General features: G+C 38.8%; 1 protein-coding gene across 1 annotated transcript in view; it reads left to right on the top strand.

Moving 5' to 3' along the window:
* Nucleotides 1-13,692, top strand: part of EXOC2 (exocyst complex component 2) — a 118,699-nt gene extending 105,007 nt beyond the window's left edge. Inside the window, exons 25-29 of the mRNA XM_030446225.1 lie at nt 2,505-2,560; nt 5,683-5,805; nt 8,104-8,165; nt 9,916-9,975; nt 12,136-13,692. Of these exons, the coding sequence (XP_030302085.1) occupies nt 2,505-2,560; nt 5,683-5,805; nt 8,104-8,165; nt 9,916-9,975; nt 12,136-12,229 (395 nt within the window). The 3' untranslated portion in view covers nt 12,230-13,692. The remainder of the gene's footprint in view (nt 1-2,504; nt 2,561-5,682; nt 5,806-8,103; nt 8,166-9,915; nt 9,976-12,135) is intronic.
* Nucleotides 13,693-22,135: the final 8,443 nt, after the last annotated feature.

The raw sequence follows: 22,135 nt of genomic DNA, 5'->3' as shown, positions 1-22,135 counted from the left end.
TCTTAGAAAACCATCAGCTGGGGCATAGAAATGCTGTTTCGTTCACAAGTGAAATTGTAATTGTCTAAGTGATCATTCTCTGGCTGTGCTCAGGTATTCACAGAGAAGGGAAACACTAAAAGTTAATCTTGTGCAGCCTTTGTGCAAAAGCAAAAGGACAGAGTTTCCACATGAAAGATCCTACTGTCACGAGAGTGGTAAGAACCCAAAAGCTGGATACCACATAGGCTTGCAGAGCAAAATCAACACTGTGAGCCCTGAGTGTGTACCCTTGATGTGATTTGCATGCCACCTTTCAGTGCGTGGTCAAGCTGTATTTGCATGTGGGATATGATACAAATTTTGTCCTCTGATACAAAGCCTGCAGAGGATTTAAACTGGGGCAGAGTGAAGCAGAAGAAGGAAAGCAATAAGAAGACAAAAAAGGAAGGGGGTGTTGCATTTCCACATATACATGTGATCTTTTGGTGTGCTTGACATACTGGTGTGTAACATTCTTACATTGTTTTACAGGGGAGGAGAAAAAAGTCAGTTTAATAAAATTTCTGATGATGCTCTATTCCTCCTTCCTTGTTGCAAAAAGTCACTAAGAGAGCAAGAACTTGTAAGCTTGCAACCTAGTATACTATGCTGTTTGACTTGTTGATTTAGCTTAAATGGAAAGTGAGATTTTTCAAGAAAAAGAGTGTGAAAAAAGGCATTGGAAGTGTCTTGGAATGTGTGGGAAAAGTCTTGTATTTTACTTTACCTTTTTCAGTTATTTGCATCTCTTCCAGAGTGAAAAATCAAACATTCCTTCTAGAAAAGTCCTAATTGGTATGTTCAGAAACCAAACTGCTTTTAGCCAGAGCAATAAAATCTTCTTTGATGCTTGTCTATGAACTTTTGAAACAGACACTGTTGTGATACACAGGCCTGGGTGCAGAGCTCAACTGTGTCTTGACTGCACATGTGAACAGGAGTCACTGTTCAACAACTCTACCTCAGCTTTTTCCCCAAGCACCCCACTTCCAACAGGAAGCTTCTGTGCCCTGCAGGGAGCACCCTTCTACCTGAACTTGGGGTTCCATTGCATCTCACAGTGTAGACACAGGTGATGAAAGCACTCCAACCTCATGCAGTGGGATCCTTTCCTTTTTCAGTCCTACTCTTACAACAAGTTTGCCTGGAATTGTCTCAGTAAGAAAGAACAACTGCCTCCTTTTTAGAACTTGAGGTGAGTTGTGGGACCAGTGGTTAAAAAAAAAATGAGGACAACTGACACTCTATTCTTCTGTAGAATACCTCATTTCGATGATCTCGGGTAGCTCCTTTTAAAGCTATTTTTTGTAGCAGGATTGAGCTGCTGCATTGGTGTTACCTGAGAAAAGGTGGAGCAAGTGGGATGAACTGGTTAAAGATTCAGTTTGTAATTTTTTTAACAGCAGTGTTAGTCACTGTGGGGTCTCTGAGCTGTGTGGTCTCACCAGTTGTTGTTTGTAGTTCTATCTCTTACTGTTGATTTAATAAAAAAAAAGGGAGTAATGGGGTTGTTGCACTTTCTCTGATTCTTGCTAGAATAATTGAAATTGGAAGTGGAGGACATGTGGATGGGTAAACTTTCATTACTTTGGTTTGTGCTTTGAATATTTATGCATACTTGAGTGAGTTAAATGCTTTATAATTTGCCCTTGCCTAAAAACTGTAGTGCCCAGAAAAGCAAATGGGGCGGTTTGAGATTTTTGCCTATTTTAAATCTCGCACAACTGGAGTATGAATCTGGGAGGTTACTCCAGAATTAAAGCAGCATAGAGGTCTAAAAGCCTGTCCTAACTAAAGCATACCCTGCTGGATGACCTTCTGTTTTGAATTTCCTTTTTAGATAAGTTGACAAACATTTCATATGCTTGAATATGAAATAAATAAAATGCTTATTTGACTTGTCCACCCTCCCCAAGAGGAAATTTCTACTGAGGCATGACATCTCCTATGAACCATCATGAGTAATATCTTCTGAACTACTTTCAGAGAAAAAAGAGTCCTTACTGTTTCTATCTATAGTAATAATTTACTCTCAGAGAAGGTGATAAAGGCATAAGATCATCTTGAAGAGTCTTGTACAAGCAAGAACCTTTGTCTTCTGTGTTTCTTGAGAACTTAACAAACTGTAGTGTGTTCTGTGCCATGGTGTGGGTAATCTAGCAAGATAACCAGAATTATTTTTTTTTAATAATGCTGGGTTTTTATTTAATTGCAAAGTTGGTGAAATTGGGTTGCCAGAGATGATGGTTACTGAAACAGGAACCTGCTGGCTTTTTTAACCTTTTGCTGTAAGGAAATGTGCCTTTCTCCATTATATTTGAAAAAGGAAATAGACTGGTGGTGTGGCTATGGAACTTTCTCTTTCTTCTTCTGATTGCAAAAGTGCTAGTGAAAGAAAAGAAAAAGTATCAAAAAGTAGAATTCTATGGCTTTATTGAGACAACAGAATGAAAGTAATTAACTATCCTCTTGACTTGTTTCAGGTGTCAGAAACTATTTGAAAGAAGCATTAGTGAATATCATTGCTGTACATGCAGAGGTGAGAGAAACTTCAGATTGTTTCATGCTTACATTCATATGAATAATTTCAATGTACTTTGCATGATAAATCCTGACCATCATTACCCCGAAACATCTGCCCATCTTGAAGTGTCTTCATTATAGATGTAGGTGCTTTGGGTTAGGCTTAGCCAACCAGATATGTGATTGCTTATTATAAGGGCAGAGGGACACAAATGGTTCCTGTTTATCTTCAGTAACACTTCATTAGAATTTTTTGTTTACACTCTCTGATGAAGAGGAAAGCCAAAATCTAAAGCTGAATTCTTCCCTTTTAATGCATATAGATAGATAGATAGAGATATATATAGATATAGATGCCGAGATGATGTACGTTTCTCTTATTAACTTTATTTTCCACAACATATTAAAATGGCGTTGTGCTTCACTTTAGAAGAAATGTACAGTTTACTCCACAAGTAGTGAAAAGGCAAGATATATCATTTTTGTACATAGGGTTACGTACAAAACCCAGGAAGTTTTATAGTCTCTGTCCAGTACAAATTATATTTGAGATACTTAAGTAGGTAACTGCTCATAATAGGGAGTGCCTACCGAAATTAAAATACTGTTATTAAAATAATAATCTTGCCGGGATGCAGTTACTTGGCCTTTTGTGTTAATATGCAGGAATTTTCTGTACTCCTTCAAATTATAGCCTCTGTTCTACATACTGCTTCCTTCTAGTCATCAAGAGTGTTACCAGATTACTACTGCTCCTGGTACAAGCAGTGGTGGTAGTAGTATCACTCTTACCTTTCAAAATCCTACAGGTGTAGCTGTGCTACCTCTTACATCCATGTGAAATCTGATGACAGCCACTTGAGGTTTTAGTTTATTTTATTCTTTCTTCATGTACAAGGATTTATATAAATTTAAATATTTCAGAAATTTCCAGTATCGCTTGCAATATTTTTATTCAATTTCAGTATTTACTTGAAACAGTTTTCATAGAAGCATTGCTAATTTTACCAGATGCTTTTGCATGAAGGAATAAGCAACACCAAAAACATATACCAACATGACATCCATTTTTAAATGCTGTTTTTCAGTGTAGTAGAAATTAATGAAAAAGAAAATGAGAGGGTTTGCTTTCAAAAATTCAAAGGCATTTTGATTTACTGAGCTAGTTCTGTAAACATGCATATTTGTTATATTGCTGCAGCAGAAAGTGTCTTGCTGATTTCTTTGAGATGCTTACTGATTTTGGCCCAAATACTGTTGCCTTCTAGATTTCTCAATGTGAAATATTACAGAAATATGAAAACATATTGTCAAAATATGAAAACATGTGTCAAGACGAAACTCCCATTTCCACTGTTTTTTGGTGAAATTCTGTAAGCTGGGTCACATTTCAGTTTAATTAGCAAGGCTGCAAGTTTCTCTTGGTAGAAACAGCAAAAATTAACCATCAGCTGAATAGTGAGCATGGACTGAAGTAGAAAGAAAATAGTTTCTCAACCTTTGAATTGAAGATTAGCTGAAATCAGAATAAGGGCTCCTTATTGCAACTTTGTGATGATTCACCATTGTTGAGAATTTTTTTCCTGGATTCTGCATGGTAACTTCAAGAGTGCTCGCTGTGAGCACAAATACTCTCAACAGAAGATCTTTGGACATGTTCCTGGCATGTTTGTGTTGAATTACTCAGCAATATTTGCTGCTGAAGCAGATGACCCCTTCCCAAATCATTATTGGTTTGGTGTTGCTTTGTTTTTTTTTCTTGCTGTATGGTTAAGTATGTCACGTACATACATTTTTGTGGGTGAAAACAGTTAAAACAGGCTGCATGTTTGAATTAGCAATGGTAAATCTGTGCTGACATGCATGTGGTCAGTATACTGAGCCTACTATGGAGACTTGCCTTTTGAAACTGTTTCTGAAATCACTAAAAACTGTGTAAGAATCTTCCACTCTTTCTTGTTTTTTTTTCTTGCCTGAATTTACCTCTACACACGTTTAACTATATTCTTTCAATTCCGCAATTTTTGAGTCAGACATTGGCTACAAACTTAACATAAATCAAAGATATTCTAGCAAAAATATACGTACCTACTTTTTAGATCATTTTAGATTATCTGAACAACTTTTTAGATCATTTTTAAGCAGAAATCAGGGGGAGAGCAGGTGTTTTAAAACTCTGTGAAGTTCATTTTTTCTCTTGCACCACTGTGGTGACATTGTCTTCAGTTCCTTGTGTAGTCTGTCTGCTCTGCACAGTTTTGATGCAGCTTTATCATCACCTTTAAATCTTGACATGAGTATGGTCTGTTTAACCTATAATCTCACTTCCTCCTTTATTCCAGCTTCTTGGCCTGCATTTTCCCCAATTCTGTATAGAAAAAAAAAATTTTTTTTTTTAAATTTACCAACAATATCTCGCTTCCTGAAAGCTGCTTTTATGCTCTTCTTCAGGCATAGGTCTAATGTTTAATTTTGTGTTGCTGTTGTGTTGCACTTGCTATTCTGAACCTCAAATGGTGGGTCCAAGTACTACTTGGAAAAGCTGTACAAATAAGCAGTTTAAAAGGTGGCCTTAATGCCCAGAAAAAACAGTAAGGTGTAGTGGTTTTGCTAGGTAACTAATAAATGGCAGCAGTGGAAGAGTCTAACTAAAAATCCATGATCCATGGCACCACCATAGTCAAACGTTTTCCTTAGTTTGTATCTGCCATGGAGCGTAAAGCCACTAGCCAACTGACCATGGTCAAGTATAAAGAATTCCAGACAAAATAATAAAATACATGGGCATAAAGTGTCTGTATGTGTAGCTGAGTCAGTCAGTCACACAACCCTTAGTCAAAGGTGGTCTCTACAAAGCAGTAGTCAATACACAACTACCCATCTACCTGCATCCGTTTGCTGAGAGAACATATTTTGAAGTCTGTTTGTAAGCATTACAGCAAGAATGTTGTCATAGTTACATGTTGTACAGCAAACATGGCTGTTAATAGAGATGCTTGGTCTAAGCACAGGGTGAGCATCAAAGGAAACCCTTCCTATTCCAGTTGCATTGAAATTTTGTTTGTTCACTGATAAAACTGAAGTGGTCCTTTCAATCAAAATGTTTAGTGCTCACGATTCTTCTTTCATATAAATCAGGTGTTTACCATTTCCAAAGACCTAGTTCCTCGGGTAATGTCACGGGTTGTAGAAGCAGTCTCTGAAGAACTGAGTCGACTGATGCAGTGTGTTTCATCCTTCAGCAAAAACGGAGCTTTACAGGTACCTGAATACACTGTACTGTTAAACATCTAACTCTAGAAAACTGAGAATAATAGAGAGCTCTAATCTGTGGATTTGTTGGATTTATTGCAGCAGTGAAAACAAGGAGATAAAAAGGATTGGTATACAACCTGGTTCAGATTTATGGATTAATACCCTTTGGGATACTGTTTCTTGATTGTATTTCAGTGCTGCTTTTGTGTTTGAGTGCATAAAAGGTTACCTATGTCCTAGGAGATAAAAAGTATCATAGTGGTATCTGTTTGAAATGCTGCTAAATGCTGTCTTTGGGCTGTCATCAAAGAATTATTTTAAAACAAAAAATAATTTTGTGCAATTTTGAAATTTAAAAATCTCAAGAATGCAACATGGTAGGATGTTGCAAGTCTTTACAAAACTGGTCACTTGTCTGTTACAGTTTCTACAGTAGCACTTTGTTGCAGCATGGGTTGGTCAGATTCTTACACTGGCTTTTTTATTTACACCTGGATTTGTGGTTGTACTTGATGGTGGAAAGGGTTTAAAGGAGTCTAGGAAAGAAATATATCTTTAAAAAATCCCTTTTTGTCAATGACTGCTATGGTTGTAACAGTCATGAAGACCAAACTCCCAATTTCTGTTGTCCATGACACCATTCTTGCAGTATGATGATAAAATAATTACCCAATTGCAAGCCTTATTTTCCAATTGCTAGTAGCAATTGCATTGGACAGAGAATTGATTTAGGAAGATCACAGCCAGATAAGATTGTGTATTTAGAAGCAAATCAAGGAACAGCAGCAAAGCAACCTATATATGACTTTTGTTTGACTGGACAGCCCATCGTATAAACTTGCTGCCTAAACCCAAAACTGAAAGAATTTTCTCTACCTTCTGTAAATTTGTCACTCATGGTCATTGTTCCTCTGAAGACAGAAAATGCTGTCTGGCAGGCAGTAGCAGTGTGAGAGAGATCTGAGCCTGGGCAGAGTGATAAAAAAAATGCACATTCTCAAAGAGAAGCCTGAATCTGTATTCCTGCATCCCACTACTCAGTTTTGCAGGGTTTGCCCAACAACTGTGTTTATTTAGGTTGCAGTACTTGACCATGTGACAGATCTCCATGGTACTGCTGCTTCCTAAAATGTAGGAAGGACTCCAGAATCTTATGTGTAGGACTTTTAGAAGTCCAAGGCTGTTGTACATGGAGCACCATAGGAAAAGAGGTGAACATTCTGTGGTGAGAAAACCATTTCTTACCATTAAAAAATTGGTGGGTGGCTATGTCATATTTTGTGCAGGAAAGTTCTGGCACTAAGAAAAGCATAAATCTCAAGTGGCTTCCTACCTAGGGGAGAGATGAGGGGAAGATCTAAAAGCCAGGCCTTTCATTAGAACTGGAATTAGAAAGAAGTCTGTGTTGCATTATAGAAAGTTTTGTTTGGGAAGAATAATCTCATATTAGTTGGGTCTAAGCATGGATCAGTAATGGCTAACTGGATTACATTTTATCTTAATGATGAACAAGAATGGAATATGAAATTGGATGAAGCTAATTTTATATTTTTTAATGAAATAAATTATTGATCACATGCAGTATATTTCTATTTTGTATAAAACGTGAGATAATTATTGCTTTTCAAAGACTTGAGAACAATCTTTTAAATTTGTTTAATTCTTCAAGTTTATTCTCCACATTTGCCTAAGTGAAAATCTATGCCTACACATACAATGCATTTCAGGAGTAAAATGCCCAAGTTTGTGTGCCCACCAGATGACAGACAAGAAACAGAGCACAACCATTCTATTTCCTCATCTGATGGAAATAAGAGAAAAAAAATCAACAGGCAAACTGAGAATAAAATGTGTATTGACAGACTTTTATACTCTTTTGTTTCCTTCCTTCCTGGCTAAACCATGCTGTAGGAAGTTAAGCTCCCTGTATTTAATAAAATATAAAAAATACAGACAGATTGAGTTGGTGCTCTTCTATCTTTTCTGTCAAAGTCTACAGAGGAGGTGAAATGGAATTGAAGCATTATCACTGTTACTGAGAGACAAACCAGTGTTTTTAGATTGCTGTGTAGTGACTGAACTAACAGTTTGACTTGCATCAAAAGTATGAAATTGTTCCTTTTAGCAGTCTCCTGACATAGCAGCATGGCAAAAATACAGGAAGCAAATTGTTAAAAACCAGGGCTGCTTACAACTGCAGCGTGCAATATTTGCTCCTAAAAAAGATGTAGCTTTTGGTTATTGGTATTCACTTGATGGAAGAACATTGTGTTATTGCTTCAATATTTATGTTTCTTTCTTTAGGCAAGACTTGAGATCTCTGCATTGAGAGATACCGTGGCCATATTTCTAACACCTGAAAGCGAGTAAGATGTGCTATAATGTCTATTTTTTCAGTGTAATGGAACCCTTGGTAAATATACAAAAGCACGTAATGTAAGTTAAGGATTAAGAAATTTTACTTCAAATAGAATGTGTGCAATACTAGGTAAATATATAAAAAAAAGATTACTTGCAAGGCTGAAAGAAAGTTAATTGCTTCTTTGGTTTTTGCTTGAATTTTTAGACATGATCTAGTGTATAGCACTATTGCTGCTGAGGAAAATGATGCTACAAGAAAAAAGTAGATGCTGCTGAGTTTCATCCAGTTTTACACAGCAATTACATAAAGCATGTGGCAAAGCACATGTCAGACCCATCACAGAGGCTACAGAACCAGACACAAGGAGCATACCCTGACAGGGACATAGAGAATTAGGTCTTTCCAGCCATACTACTCTTCCACACACCTTATCAGGGAAAGTGAATTAAGCTTCACACTGTCTCTTAGAATGAAAGCTTTCAGAAGACTTGCAGCAATTCATCATTTCTCAGTGAGGCATAAGACCAAAGGTAGTGTGGAACACACATGTTCATTAGCAACAGTGGTAGATGCAGTCAAGTTATGTAAAAACAGACTATGAAGGCTGTCAGCAGTTTTGAGTAAAGTTGATTCATTGAAATTTCTTTGTGATTATGTTGGGGATTGGATATGGACAGGTTCATTCAGTATTTTAATTACCCACGCTGCTATTAAGATTGACTTTACATGTTTCCACATATGGCAGTTTGGTCATTTTACCTAATCAGCACTTTGTAGGAGACATCACAGAGCTTGAGGGCCTAAGCTTGAGGGCTTTCGTAGTGTCAGAGATAATATTCTGTGGTGTCACTTCATTCCATTTCAAAAGATTTGCTTCCCCGTGTCTAATAGGGATGAAGACCTCTAAATGATACTGGCTCAAATTGGTTAAAATGGAGGAGGTGTTGCCTCTGATCAACATAGTGGTAAAGCACAGTGAACCCTGGAAGCTGAAGCTTCATTGATGCCTTTTTATTCCTGGTTTTGTCACTACTAGTAGCTGCCACAAGTCAGCATATTAATATTTTGACTGGAAAATTGTACCTATCTGTGCAGGTCCTGCAACATTTCCTGCACTTGTCTTCCACACATGGTGCCCAGAGAGGGGTGAAAACCCTATCCTTGGAGTTACTCAAAATTTGACTTGATAATGCCCCAAGAAACCTCTACTAACCTTAAAGTTGACCCTTTTTTGAAAGGGCTGTTGGACCCTGAACATCTCCACAGATCCCTTCCAACCTAGATTATTCTACTAATCTTCATTTCCAATACAAACCTCCTGCCTGTAATTCTGTTTGTAGGTCCCTTCTGTAGAGAAGACTGCAATGAGTTACCTGTCTACTGAGCACATAAAGCTAAAATAAGAGTTTTAGCTGTACTTTTTACTCTGATGGTCACTTAGTTTGAGTCAGAAGACATGCTGGCAACTGTCTCATTTTAGAAGAGTCCAGGATGTCAGGCACAGTCCTAAATCAGCTGCTTATTTAATATTTCCTGTTGGCATATGGTATACGTTGCACTAGGAGTGTCAAGAGACCTGCTTAAACACATGACCACTTTATCTTCAATTTGCACATGAATTTCAGATGTCAAGTTAATATTTTAATTTATTCATATAAGAATGGATAAAATATATCTCATGGGGTTTATAGAGAGAAACTGTGAATGCTGGAACTTGTACCAGTGGAATGTGAGCATTTTTGGTTTCCTTGCAGCTCAAGCTTTAAGCAAGCTTTGGAAGCCTTGCCTCAGCTCTCAAGTGGAACTGACAAAAAGTGAGTACAATGAACTTTCTGATCTCCTTTCTCATCTTTGGAGCCACTGCTTTTTGCTCTTGTATCAGAACTTTGTATTAAGTGGGTTAATGTTCACTGTATTTGACCGTTCTGAATTAAGACCAGAAGTCTCTTTGGACAGAGTTGAGAATAAGTCCTCATTCATCATGGCCCATTAAGTTATACAGATGAAACAAGGGCTTTGTGGCATATCCCTCCTACCCATCCTAGTCTTATCAGTTCATTGTAACTTTGTATTTATTTTGTGATTTAGTCTGTTTTGTTAATTCTAAAGTTTCCGTGAGGTCCATTGTTTTGCCAGTTGATATATGGGGAACTCTCAAAACTAGCCTGTTTCATTTCAAAACCAAGAAGGGTCTGTGGTTCTTTATTAAAATCAAGAGAGAGGAGTTTTGGGCTCCTCCTTCCCCACCATAGCAACCTCTGACAACCAGGCTGCTTTTCTGCATCCAACCTAATATTTGGTGGTCTGCTTTACAAGCATAGCTCAGTAGTGTATAGTAAAACATGGGTGGATTTGTAATGAGTATATTTAGTGAAAGTACAGATGTTTTGAACTTGAGATTGATATTATGGTACCTTCAGGAACTGAACTGCATCAAACCAGTTTGTACTTAACAGACAAAATCCAGAATGTTTTGTAGATGCAGAAAGATACTATTTGTATGGCCTGTGGTCTGCTGACTCTGCCTTCTTCCAGATGTCCTGTCTCTAAAACCTGCTCATCAGTAGCCACAATAAGTCTCAAGGATACCTCCTTGCCTTACTTAGCTCTTATGCTTTATTAAAGACAGCAACCAGTTTTGAGTAAGGGGAGTTCTTTCAACTCAGACTTTCCGAAACACCTGTAGAATTATTTTTTTTCACTTAGTCACAAGCATTTGAGCTTCATGGGACAGTTGAGAATCAAAAACTGCATCATTTTTACACCTGCCTCAGAATTCTGAGCCCTAGACTATGCAAAACTCATTCTGTTTCCCAGGTCATTAAACAATAATCATCTTCATTCCAGGCAGCTCACTGTAATCTACACATATTTGTGGAAGAACTCACACATCTGTGCACTGATCTGAACTGTTAGTTTCTGTCCATTCAGAGCCGTTAGTATAATACTAAATAATAGAAGTGGACATAGTCACCTTCAAGAGGACCTTCTGAGGAAGCAGATACTGATTCTTTGGTTGAAGTTGTTGTTCTTAAGGCTGTTTGTTTGGATTTTTTAACATGCAGTATAATTTCTTTTGTTACTGGCTCTCCAATGATCACAGCTTACTAAAGAGTTGAGCTGATACATGTCTGCCCTATCTAGCTTATTTTTGAAATAGAGCAAAAGGTTTGGGAACACATTCTTCCCTAGACCACAGAGAAAATAAAACACACAAGGAAGACTGTAAAAACTCAATGCAACTCCACTGTTAAAATAAGTATCTCCTACAACAAAGGTGTCAGCACTGTTGGTCCTACACCTGTAGTTTGTAGATTGTAATAAATACTATTTGTTACAGCAGCTACCTTCTTGGCAGCTATGAAGGTGTAAACAAACCATAGTTATGCTCCAAAATTATAGTTATAGTTTGTTATCCTGGAAGGACAAAAACACCCATGGTTGCTCGTGAATTAATGTTTCTCTGGGAATAGTTGTACCATCTCTGATCTTTCAGACATGATACTGAAGAGAAATCAACAAAGTACCTACAAAAGACAAGTCTGAGAACTGAAATTTTTTGCACACAAAAAGCTATAGCCTTGAAAAGGGATACTGGTTTTATGGTACACAGTTTCTGGCTTTTCTTTACAGAAGTATTTTATTACACTCTCTACCAGTCCTTTTGCCATTGTGTTTTGCAAATATTTTTCTCTCAAGAAGATGGTCTTTATCTGGAAGGAAAGACATATGAAAGGCTATTTTAGCACCTTGATAAAATCTCAGTGACCAAGTCCTCCTCTGGCCACAGATCATCCAGACACATTGGTACAGTTCTAAATATCTATAATAGTAAGGTATTTGAAGAAATCTGACTTTAAGCCTTTTATTTAAGCAGACAATGCATTTGGAAGCCAGGGACAGAGTGGCCAAAACTTTTGGTAACTGCTCCCTTTTCAAAATCTGCCAAAGTTGTAACTATTTTCCTTTTACAGGTTGCTAGAAGAACTATTGAACAAATTTAAAAGCAGCATGCACTTGCAGCTGACCTGTTTTCAAGCTTCTTCGTCACCAATGATGAAGACATAGACAACAACACAATGCTGGCAACTCAAAAGACAAATGTGCCTAAATGTCACCCATTTTTTCTGTACTTCTTCAGTTCCTTTGAAAAATTTGAAGAAAACAAAAGGAATTTGACTGAAGGAGAAATTATGAGATACAACTCTGAGTAATGGTATGGGGTATCCTGCTGAGTGAGGCTTGCGGTCATAAATATCATGATTAAATTGTTTTTTGTCTATTGTAATTCATTCTGTGGAGGGGAGTAAGCCAATTTTATTTACATACACTCTTCTTGGCTCTGTGTTCCTGAAGAAATATTCATTAATGTGCTCTGATGTGTTTCGTTTGTTAAAAATATATTTAAATGTATTTTTTACCAAATGTCACATAAAATTTGAGTATATTGCTCACATTGTTCAGTGTATCAGTTACTTTCTAGATGTGGAAATGTAGATGATGTAAGTGACTGGAAGACTCAACTTCTGTAAACTGTTGAGTAGAATGTCATAAATATTATTACATACAGCTAACTAATAAGTGCCTCAGATACAGTATTGAGAAAGATACTGCTTCTTTTGCATTTAAAAAATTATCACTTTTTTTCTGTTATTAGCTACAATTTCAGGGTTTTTTTAAATGGTTGAGTAAAAAGTTCTTTGAGTAGTGGAATAGTTAACCACCTCTCACATAGAAGTAAGGAGGAGTGCAATATGTCACTGAGCTTGCTGCTTCCTTCTTACTCCTCTTTTCTTGTTCTTATGGGATTACTATCACTGTCTTCCCCTTTCACTCTTGTATGTCAGTCCTCTTTTCACCACCAACTTACTGCATTTGTGTAGAGGGGAATAGGATTAAGAAGGAAAACAACAGTTTTGCTGCCATTGGGATGTAATTACACAAAGCTCCATAATTGTCTTCTCAGCAGGGGAATGTTTGACACTGACTTCATTTTGGGGCTTTCATAGGAGATGCAGGAAGCAGTAACAGAGAGCAACTATTTGAAGGCTGGGGACGAGAGGTAGGTTTAATTTATAACTGGAAACATGACTCGCAAGCAAATCATGCAGTAATAATGTATTCTTTCTATATTTACAGTCATTTTGACTGGGACTTCTCAGAAACAGTGCACAGAGTTTTCAAACAATTTTTTAATGTCAATTGTTTTCTTCTGCCAGCCCAGCTACATGCTTTAAAAATACAGCATACAGTTCCTATAGGAGGAATTACTGAAGAAACAATTTGATGCACGTGTTATTTACTCATTAAAAACATAATGTAAGTAGTTATAGCGTGTTGAATGGAAGTTTGAAACTTCAAATAAAGCGTCATTATTGGCTTTCAGGGAGAATTGTTAAACACCTGAAGTAATGTTGTTTTGTTAAATGTTATGCATTCCAATCTGGTTGTAGTCTCAGCTGCTGGCATTAGCTGGAATATTAAATCTGTTAAGGATTTCACGTCATAATAATAAAATATTAAGAAATATGGTCGTAAGCATTGCTTCCTTCTAACACCATTTTCTTACTCATCTTCTGTTACAACAGCTTGTCACTTGTCTTGAAAACCTACAGTCAGATGTTTGTGCTCAGTTGCCTTTCTGAAGCAACTGACAATTTAAAAATGTCATTGACAGCAAACAAGAGAGTAATATCAAAATATTTCTTGAATTCAACCTGATAGGAAAGAAATGCTCACAGTTAAGTCAGAGCCCTGGATTTCAATAAATCCACTTGGTGGAACAAAGGAAGTCTCTGAGCATCATGCTACAACAGGCTGCACTGGAATCTCTGCATGGAAGGAAAGTTGGGACTGCTGAGGCTTCATAGCCAATGTACAGGAGGCTGCAGTTCCTCTGAAAAGATAACAAAAAACAAGAAGTGGCCAGTGTGGTTTTTGAAAAAAAAAAAAAACAAAAAAAAAACCAAAACTAAACACACAAAAAACTTCTAAGACACAGTGAGGTTTTAAAGAATATTATTGGAAGTGGGAAAAGATTGGGGTGACCACACCAAAACACACAATCAGTTAGGGCTTGCAGAGACAAGAGAGGCAGCAAGGAAATCAACGTAACAACAACGTAACAGAAGTGAAAGGTTCTGACATTTAAAGCAAAGGTAAGTGCTACAAACAGTAGAATAGAACATAAACTGATTTTTACATGAACCTTGAACCTCTAGACAAATCTAAAATAGATTCAGCCTGGGAAAAAATTGACACAAATGAGAACCTGGAGAGCTTTATTTCTCATTTAAGAGAAAAATTTAGGAAATAATAAATCAGTAAAATATATCGTGATAAAATGAGTTAAAGATTTACATGAAAATTAAATTCAACTGTGATGTGCTGTGTTGAGCTGTTCAACCTCTGGGGATGTTGAGGCATTCTCCTAGAACTGTATTTTGAACATTTATTTTGAATAGTCATGAATAGTTTAGGAGGTAATTAAAGAGGTATTAAAAAGCAAATGCTATATCAATGTAATGAGGCAGGGAAAGGGTGTGAGCACAGAAAAAAAAAGTTTAAATCCATTGGTAAAATGATGGGGGGAAAAAAAGGGAAAAATCATGTCTCTGAATGTTAACTTAATAAACAGATCAAATAAGAAGCATGAAACAATGAAGAAATCCTGCCTCTGCTACCCATGAAATTTTTCTTTTTAAAACTGATATTCTTTAGAAATTATTTTCATGATACATACTTACAGCGCTTTGTTGTCAGAGTTAAACACCTTCCTGTAGCTTTCAAAAAAGCCACTTAGAAAGTTTCAAAATAATAAAAGGAGCCACATCCCTGCCAAGTTTCATGCATGTGCTGAATTTCAAGCACATGACTACGCAGGAACACACTTGCTCAGATCTCCTTTCAAGGAGACACGACAGAATACAAAGTCACATATACCCTTGTGAATGTCTTGAGCATCAGGGAAGTTGTATTCCGTGGGCTAAACCCGCTGGATATTCATATACTGCATTAAAATATCCAGAGCTCCAACCAGTTTAGTGTTGGCACCAGAGAAGGAAACGAGAATCCGTGCTGCAGAGGTGTTTAGGGTGAGAAATTTCTTTTTTTTTTTTTTTTTTTTTTTTTGCTTCCTACCCAGACAGCCTTTTGCCATCCAGAACTAAGAAAACATTTCTGAAGTAGTAACACAGTTCTGTGGCTGTACTGGTAAGTAGAGATGATGCAGATGGGACAGGGTCATTGAAACTAGTGCAGTACCTTACAGAGCGTGGGCTGGAAGACAAATGAACTTAGGTTTTTAGTGCTTTTATGATTCTACTTAAAATACACAAGGCTTCCAGGTAGGCTGAAAAATTTAAGAATTTGTTAAATGAGGTGGTAGACTTCAAATAGGACTTTGGTCCTTGGGTCTATTGGCATTTCTGGTCCGACCATGTATGTGGAGAAGCTCTGGGTGACAACAATTACCCAAAAAATAAAAAATAAAAATAAATATAAATTATAAAATATAAATAAAAAATAAAAATCATTGTAACTTGTAAATTTGTTGAGATTTGTAGGAGAGAATCTGCTGGGTATACAAAGGAAAACAAATAACAAAAAATCCTGCTCTATCATCGCAGAATCATAGAATGGTTTGGGTTGGAAGGGACCTTAAAGATCATCTAGTTCCAACCCCCTGCATGGGCAGGGACACCTCCCACAAGCCCAGGTTGCTCCAAGCCCCATCCAACCTGGCCTTGAACGCTTCCAGGGAGGGGGCAGCCACAGCTTCCTTGGGCAAGCTGTGCCACTGTCTCACCACCTTCTCACTAAAGAATTTCTTCCTAATGTCCAACCTTTAAAACCATTACACCTTGTCCCATCACTACACATCCTTGTAAAAAGTCCCTGCCCAGTTTTCCTGTAGGCCCACTTCAGGTAAAGGCCACTGTAAGGTCTGGCTGGAGACTTCTCTTTTCCAGCCTGAACAACCCAAACTCTCTCATCTTGTCTTCATAGGAAAGGGGCACCAGCCTTCGGGATCATCTTTGTGGCTCTCCTCTGGAGTCGCTCTGACAACTCCAGGTCCTTCCTGTGCTGGGGACTCCAGAACTGGACACAGTACCCCAGGTGGGCTCTCATAAGAACAGGGTGGAGGGGCAGAACCACCTCCCTTGACCTGCTGGCCACACTTCTTTTGCTGCAGCTAAGGATAGGGTTGGCTTTCTGGGCTACAAGTGCACATTTCCAACAACTCCAAGTCCTTTTCTTCAGTGCTGCTCTCAATCCATTCTCTGCCCAGCCTGCATTTGTGCTTGGGATTGCCCTCTTTCAGGTGCAGAACCTTGCACTTGGCCTTATACCTAGTTATTTTCCAGCCTCTCCATATATATCAGTAAAGAGATGATTCAGTTTACCTGCTGTTTGTTGAGCAGTTTTCCTGTTCTGTATTAGATGTTACCTTTAACTGTGCACACATGAGGATGTTTGTAGAGTTGAGGCTGCTTCTGCAGCCCTGTGCTTCTAGAAGCACATGACGTTCTTTCTTTTAACATTGTTAAAGAAAGCCATAAAAAAAATGCTAGGTGATTAATTACAGGCAAAAATAATTTTGCATGAGCTGTTTTATGTGTTAAGAGTATTTTGGCTTCCTGTGGTTGACAGCTTGTTTTCTGGCTTTGCAGTACCTACTATAGGTCTTTTTTTGGCATGAAATAAAAGGGAAAACTGGGAATAACAGGGAACACAGTTTCACTGGGGAACATGATAGCCTTTCAGTTCCCACTTTTTTTTAAGTTCTAGTTTTATACGGTGCTGCCATAGGTGAAAGAGGAGACTGTGATTCAGCTCCCTTTCTCTTTCTGCTGTTTTGAGCTTGAGAGCTCTAAAAGCTTGTCTGTAATGAAGATACTTAGGAAGGATGTCCAAAATGGTACATTTATTTCAGAACAAGGTGTTTATTATGTAAATTATATACTTCTTTCAGTATTACTTGACAGCTTAAGGGGCTTTCATTTGAAAAGTCATCAATGCACCCTTGAAGTCCTTTAAAATAATGTATGTCAGTGAGTAATTGAAACAGCACAGTTTGCAACATTTATCATTGCACAGTGAGGGAAACTTGCTTTTGGAGTAGCAGCAGTAACAGATCTTTCCTGATTTATTTATTGGAGAAGTCCTCCTTTATTGCACCTCAATTTTTCTGTTCTCAACATCCAAGAATACATCTGTGATCCTCTTTTCTCATGCCCTCGCTATTTAAAGGCTTGTAATAGTTCGTACAGATCTTCTGCAAGTAGCCCTCCTTGGGGTCAGGACCGAGTAAGAGAAATCTTCAGCCAAATTCCTTTTGAATTGGAACATTTAAACAACTTGAGGAAAAAGGAGCAAGACAATGGAAAGTGGAATCCAGCCTTATTTGTAACAGATGCTATTAACACATGCTTCATTTTATAGCCTGTTTTGGCACCCTTTCTCCTCTTTCTTCTGAAACTTTAGTATTAGAAGTTCATTGCCAGTCACAGCCAAAAGCACCCAAATAAAATTTAGTATAGCTCATTAAAAATGCTTTAAATACAAGTTAAGGATTAAGAATTATCTTTTCCTACCTTCTTCAAATGGGCTTAGGGTTACAGGTAGGGGGACAGACAACTTTGTTTAGCACTTCTGTGCACTGACACCACCTGTGCAGTGAAATTAATGCAGTGGTGATGTGACTGCAGAAAACCAGGAGGCTCTGCATACTCGAATTGGGAGCCCAGCACTCCTACCTATTTCTAGATGTATGGTGATCAAAAGACAACCACGAGAGTCTTCTTTTTGGTGATGGGGTTTCATGCTCTTGCTGTACTAATACAAAATTTCTGTGGCCACAGATTGGCTTCAACCAAATAGGGTATGTCCCTCACTTTCCTTGGTTCATAAGCAGATTTTTTTTAGCATAGAATGTCAAATCAGATAATTTATCAAGTAAAATTAGCAAAATGAGAGTCTTCCTCACTTCTCATTACTCATTTTTTCTGATAAATTTTACACATTGTACTTCTGTTTGCAGAGGGGCTTCCCCTTCCAGCGTATCTTTCTAGACAATCAGTAGATAATTAAAATTCAAAATGTTAACGGTGCTACTATTTTTAGAACCTGGTATAAATATGGGCAGACATAAATTTGAAAATAAAAGGAGAACAGAGAGCTCTGAACTGCTAGGGTAAAAACCTTGCTAGACACCTGCTGAAATCCCCTTTGGTACAGCCTGCACAGGGAAGGGAATCCCCATCTGTGTCTCTTCAGACATCTCTGCTCACTGATTGTAGGGAGCAAGAGATGGTGATGCCTCAGTGCAGAAGGTGAGATGTTATTCTGGAATAATTAAAACCCTGCAAAACTGAATAAAATAAACCCCAGCAAAATTTTCTGTCTCACAAAAACAAAATCTAGTCTGTATTTTGATACTTCCAAAGCCAACAACACAACACAATTCTGGTACAGTCCCTGGAGAAGATAGTTTTTGCTGACACTTTTTACTCTTGTGCACCAGCATTGTCCAGGTGATCCTTTTGGGGCAATTACTTAAGTGTTGCGACAAACAGGAATGCCCATTTTTAGCTCACATAATCAGTTCTGCTCACATAATCAGCCACTTCAGAAACCCAGGCAGCTCATGGATTAGTTCATGAGCAAAATACACAGTTTTTCTGAGCTTTCCACATCAGTGTATGTTGAATCTCCTTTTGAACCTTGATAAACTCCACTCCCTCAGGGCCTTGTGTGTTCATGTATGTGTTTTTTTCTCCCGAGAGCACTGTCTCCTCTGACCCATCTGAACTATGTTAATCCTATCATACTTCAGTCCAGCCTCCTGATGTCCTTGGGGACATTCATTTTCATAGCACATTAGAACTGTGTATTTACTCTTCCAGCACCAACCCCATAATTTATATGCCAGCCAGAAGATTTTGTCACCTAAGATGTGATGTTGGCAAAAACCAGTAGCTGAAGAGCAGGAGTACTACACTAAATCTCCTTACCTGTACCTGCAACTCCTAAACATGGTAGGCACTTGTGTGGTTGCTGTTGCATTTGCAGAAGGTGTCTGTACCTGCTGGCAGCTGCCAGCACTTGAGTGTTGTCAATTAGCTACAGGCATCCTCCTCACACCCAAATCACAACTGTTGTCCTATAGCTGAACTTCTCCTGTGTCCTCCTAGAGCCAGGAGCTCCACTTGGGCGCTGCAGCCTGGGACTTCAAGACAGTACCCTGGGTGGGTTATATTTCTGGTATGAGGGTCTCTGGTTTTATGGCCTCCCTTGCCTTTTGCAGTCATGTCGTAGCTTCTCTGCCATAGGTTGCACCGGGGGAAGGCTTAAATGTGCAAGAGCTGAAGATTCCTTTTTTTCACAAAGAAGGAGCCTAATGGGAGAAGTCAGGACAGGGAAAGATCCACATTTAAGTTTTGAAGACTGTTTAAGTGTTGCAGCTAAGGAATGTTTAAAGATTTAACTTCTGACTTCTAACAACTCATGAAGGTGCCTCTTCATTCAGCTTGTATGCTGCTAAGACACCTTGTTAAGGTGTTTCCCTTAAGCTGTTAGGAATGGGTTCTGCTGTGGAACTGAGGCATTGCAAAGTTGGACACAATGCTTCAGGACATGGCTCTGAGGAGTGCGAGACTTCTGCATCACCAGCCCAGCCCGGGCCTCCCACCCTTGTCTTGAATTAATCATCAATTGCAACAGATTACTGAGCAGATGGTGTCCAGAGGTCCAAAAGGGTTGGTGCAAGGAAGAAGGCAGGGATCAGAGCTGAGGAACAGGTGGTCCAGAGCTGGATGGGCTGAGAGCAGCTCTGCTTGAGGTGGGACAAAATGCCCAAGGCTCCCCTCCTGGTCTGAGATCAGCCACGGGCATTGATGCCACAGGCATGAACCACAGACACAAAAAGTCCTTGAGCAAAATTGAGATATTCCTATTTGGCTAGCACAGAACAAGCTTGACACTTCAGTGAAGGCAGCATTCTCTTAGCAACAGCCCCACGCAATGCAGGAGCATACTGAAAACTAGATTTGCAAATCCGACATAGCTTCCAGTAGCACCCTGGGGCCTTTGATCTCTGACTCCTGATGTCTTTTGCTGGGATGACCACCAGGACCTGTGAAAACCAATGGACTCTGCCCCTTGGCTTCCACAGTCCCAAAATCACCTGCCTGGTGCTTGCCAGCTGAAGTAGCAGAGCTGTTCCACCAGGTATGCCACAGTCTCCCCTGGAAAAACAGAGGAGTGGGGAGGGGACTCAGTGCCAGCAGCAGAGATTGCAGGCAGGGATGCAAAGCCCTGGGACTCTGCTCTACCCAGAAAACCTCACTCTCCAAGGTGTGTTCTGCCAGCAGTGAACTGGGTCGGGTTTCATCCATGAGGTGGGTTTAAAAGGAAAAGAAAGAAAGAAAAGGAAGACAAAAGCAAGAAAGATCCATAGCCAAACAAACCCTTCTGTAGTACTCATTCATGAAAAATTAAAAGCTTCAAAAGCTTTCTCAACTTTTCTGGAAGCAGATTATCACGAATAACTCTAGATACACTGTGGGTTATCTTTGTCTCTTGTGATCTTGTGTCTGACTAGCTAGCTTTTACTAAGGATAGTAAGTGATAAACATTCACTGTTAAGTGTGGTGAGCCTTTCTGGGAATCCTTTTTTATCAGACCACTTGGGGTTGGACAGCTCAGATTTTGGTCTAAGCATGACAGCTCCAGTGTGCTACAGAAATGAAGGATGAGTCCAACCCTTCCCCCTTCATATGCACCTATGTTTAAAGAAAACTAAAATCAATACAACACTAGAACTGTAGTAATCAGACCTGTACACAGTATGGTCAGCCCTGACCAGTAGTAAACACTTATCTGGAAATAGGTGTTTGAGGCTTGCTGGGTGGTGTTCATAATGTCACATTCTCTATAACAATGTATTTCCCATCAGCTAGGTCCAAGATGAAGTGTTTGCAAGATCACTCTGATTGCTTTACAGATGGTTTTTTTTTTGTTTGTTTGCTTCAGCTTATACAAGAATGAGTGAATCTCACTAAATGACTCCCCCTTGAAAGTGGCTGATGGCCAATCTGCCATTGAACATCCTTCCTGTGCTTTTATCACTCTGCAGAGAGTAGGGAGGGGAACAAAGCCATACAGGGCTGATGGAAGTGACATCCTCTGAAGTGACTTTTCACGCCACAAAAGGTTAGGCTTTCTGGAATGATACCCTAGGCACTTATTTCCCTCTGTTCTTTGGCTTGGGGTTGGTTTTTTTTTTGGTTTTGGTTTTGTTTTTTCCCACTTCCCATATCTACATTTTGTTTGAGTTTTCAATTACTCAATTCACCATGCTCCACTGAAACCCAATTTCTGTCTTTTTGTCAGAGTTCTGTGGCTGGTCTGTCCATTTGGATTTTGTGTTTCATTTGTTTCCAGTTTGCTTTGGTCAGACTTCTACTGGGGAGGGATTATTTATGTATTTGATTTATTGGAGGGGGTGGTTACTTGAGGGGCATTTTTCAGTGCTTATGTCTTCTTTTTAAAATTTGTGCTTCTCACCAATATATTATTTCACTCTTAACTTCTTAACAAAGATTTTCTCTCCGGCAGAAGGGAATCCATTTTATGAGATCTGCTATTTGACATAAGAAATTGTGCCATTCTGACCCTGGGAAAGAATAGGATGTGCAGCAGCAGCCATGCTGGCAGGAGATATCTAGCAGCAAACAGAGGCTCATCTTCTCCAATCTGTCCTCTGGTATGTCTATCCCAACTCACAGATACAAACACACTATTTTACTTTTAGGATTGCCCCTAAAAGCTCAGGATGAAAGCTCAGGGGAAGATGGCTCTGAAAAGCATGATGCCTTCCTGAGTGTGAGGCAGAGTAAGTTCTCCAGCTTTACAGGTACTTGGTGGAGAATTTCACTACAGCATCACTGCAGTTCTTAATGTCTGCACAAG

Source organism: Calypte anna, chromosome 2, assembly GCF_003957555.1.
Source record: "Calypte anna isolate BGI_N300 chromosome 2, bCalAnn1_v1.p, whole genome shotgun sequence".
Classification (NCBI taxonomy): domain Eukaryota; kingdom Metazoa; phylum Chordata; class Aves; order Apodiformes; family Trochilidae; genus Calypte; species Calypte anna.
This window is presented reverse-complemented; position numbering and strand designations above follow the sequence as displayed.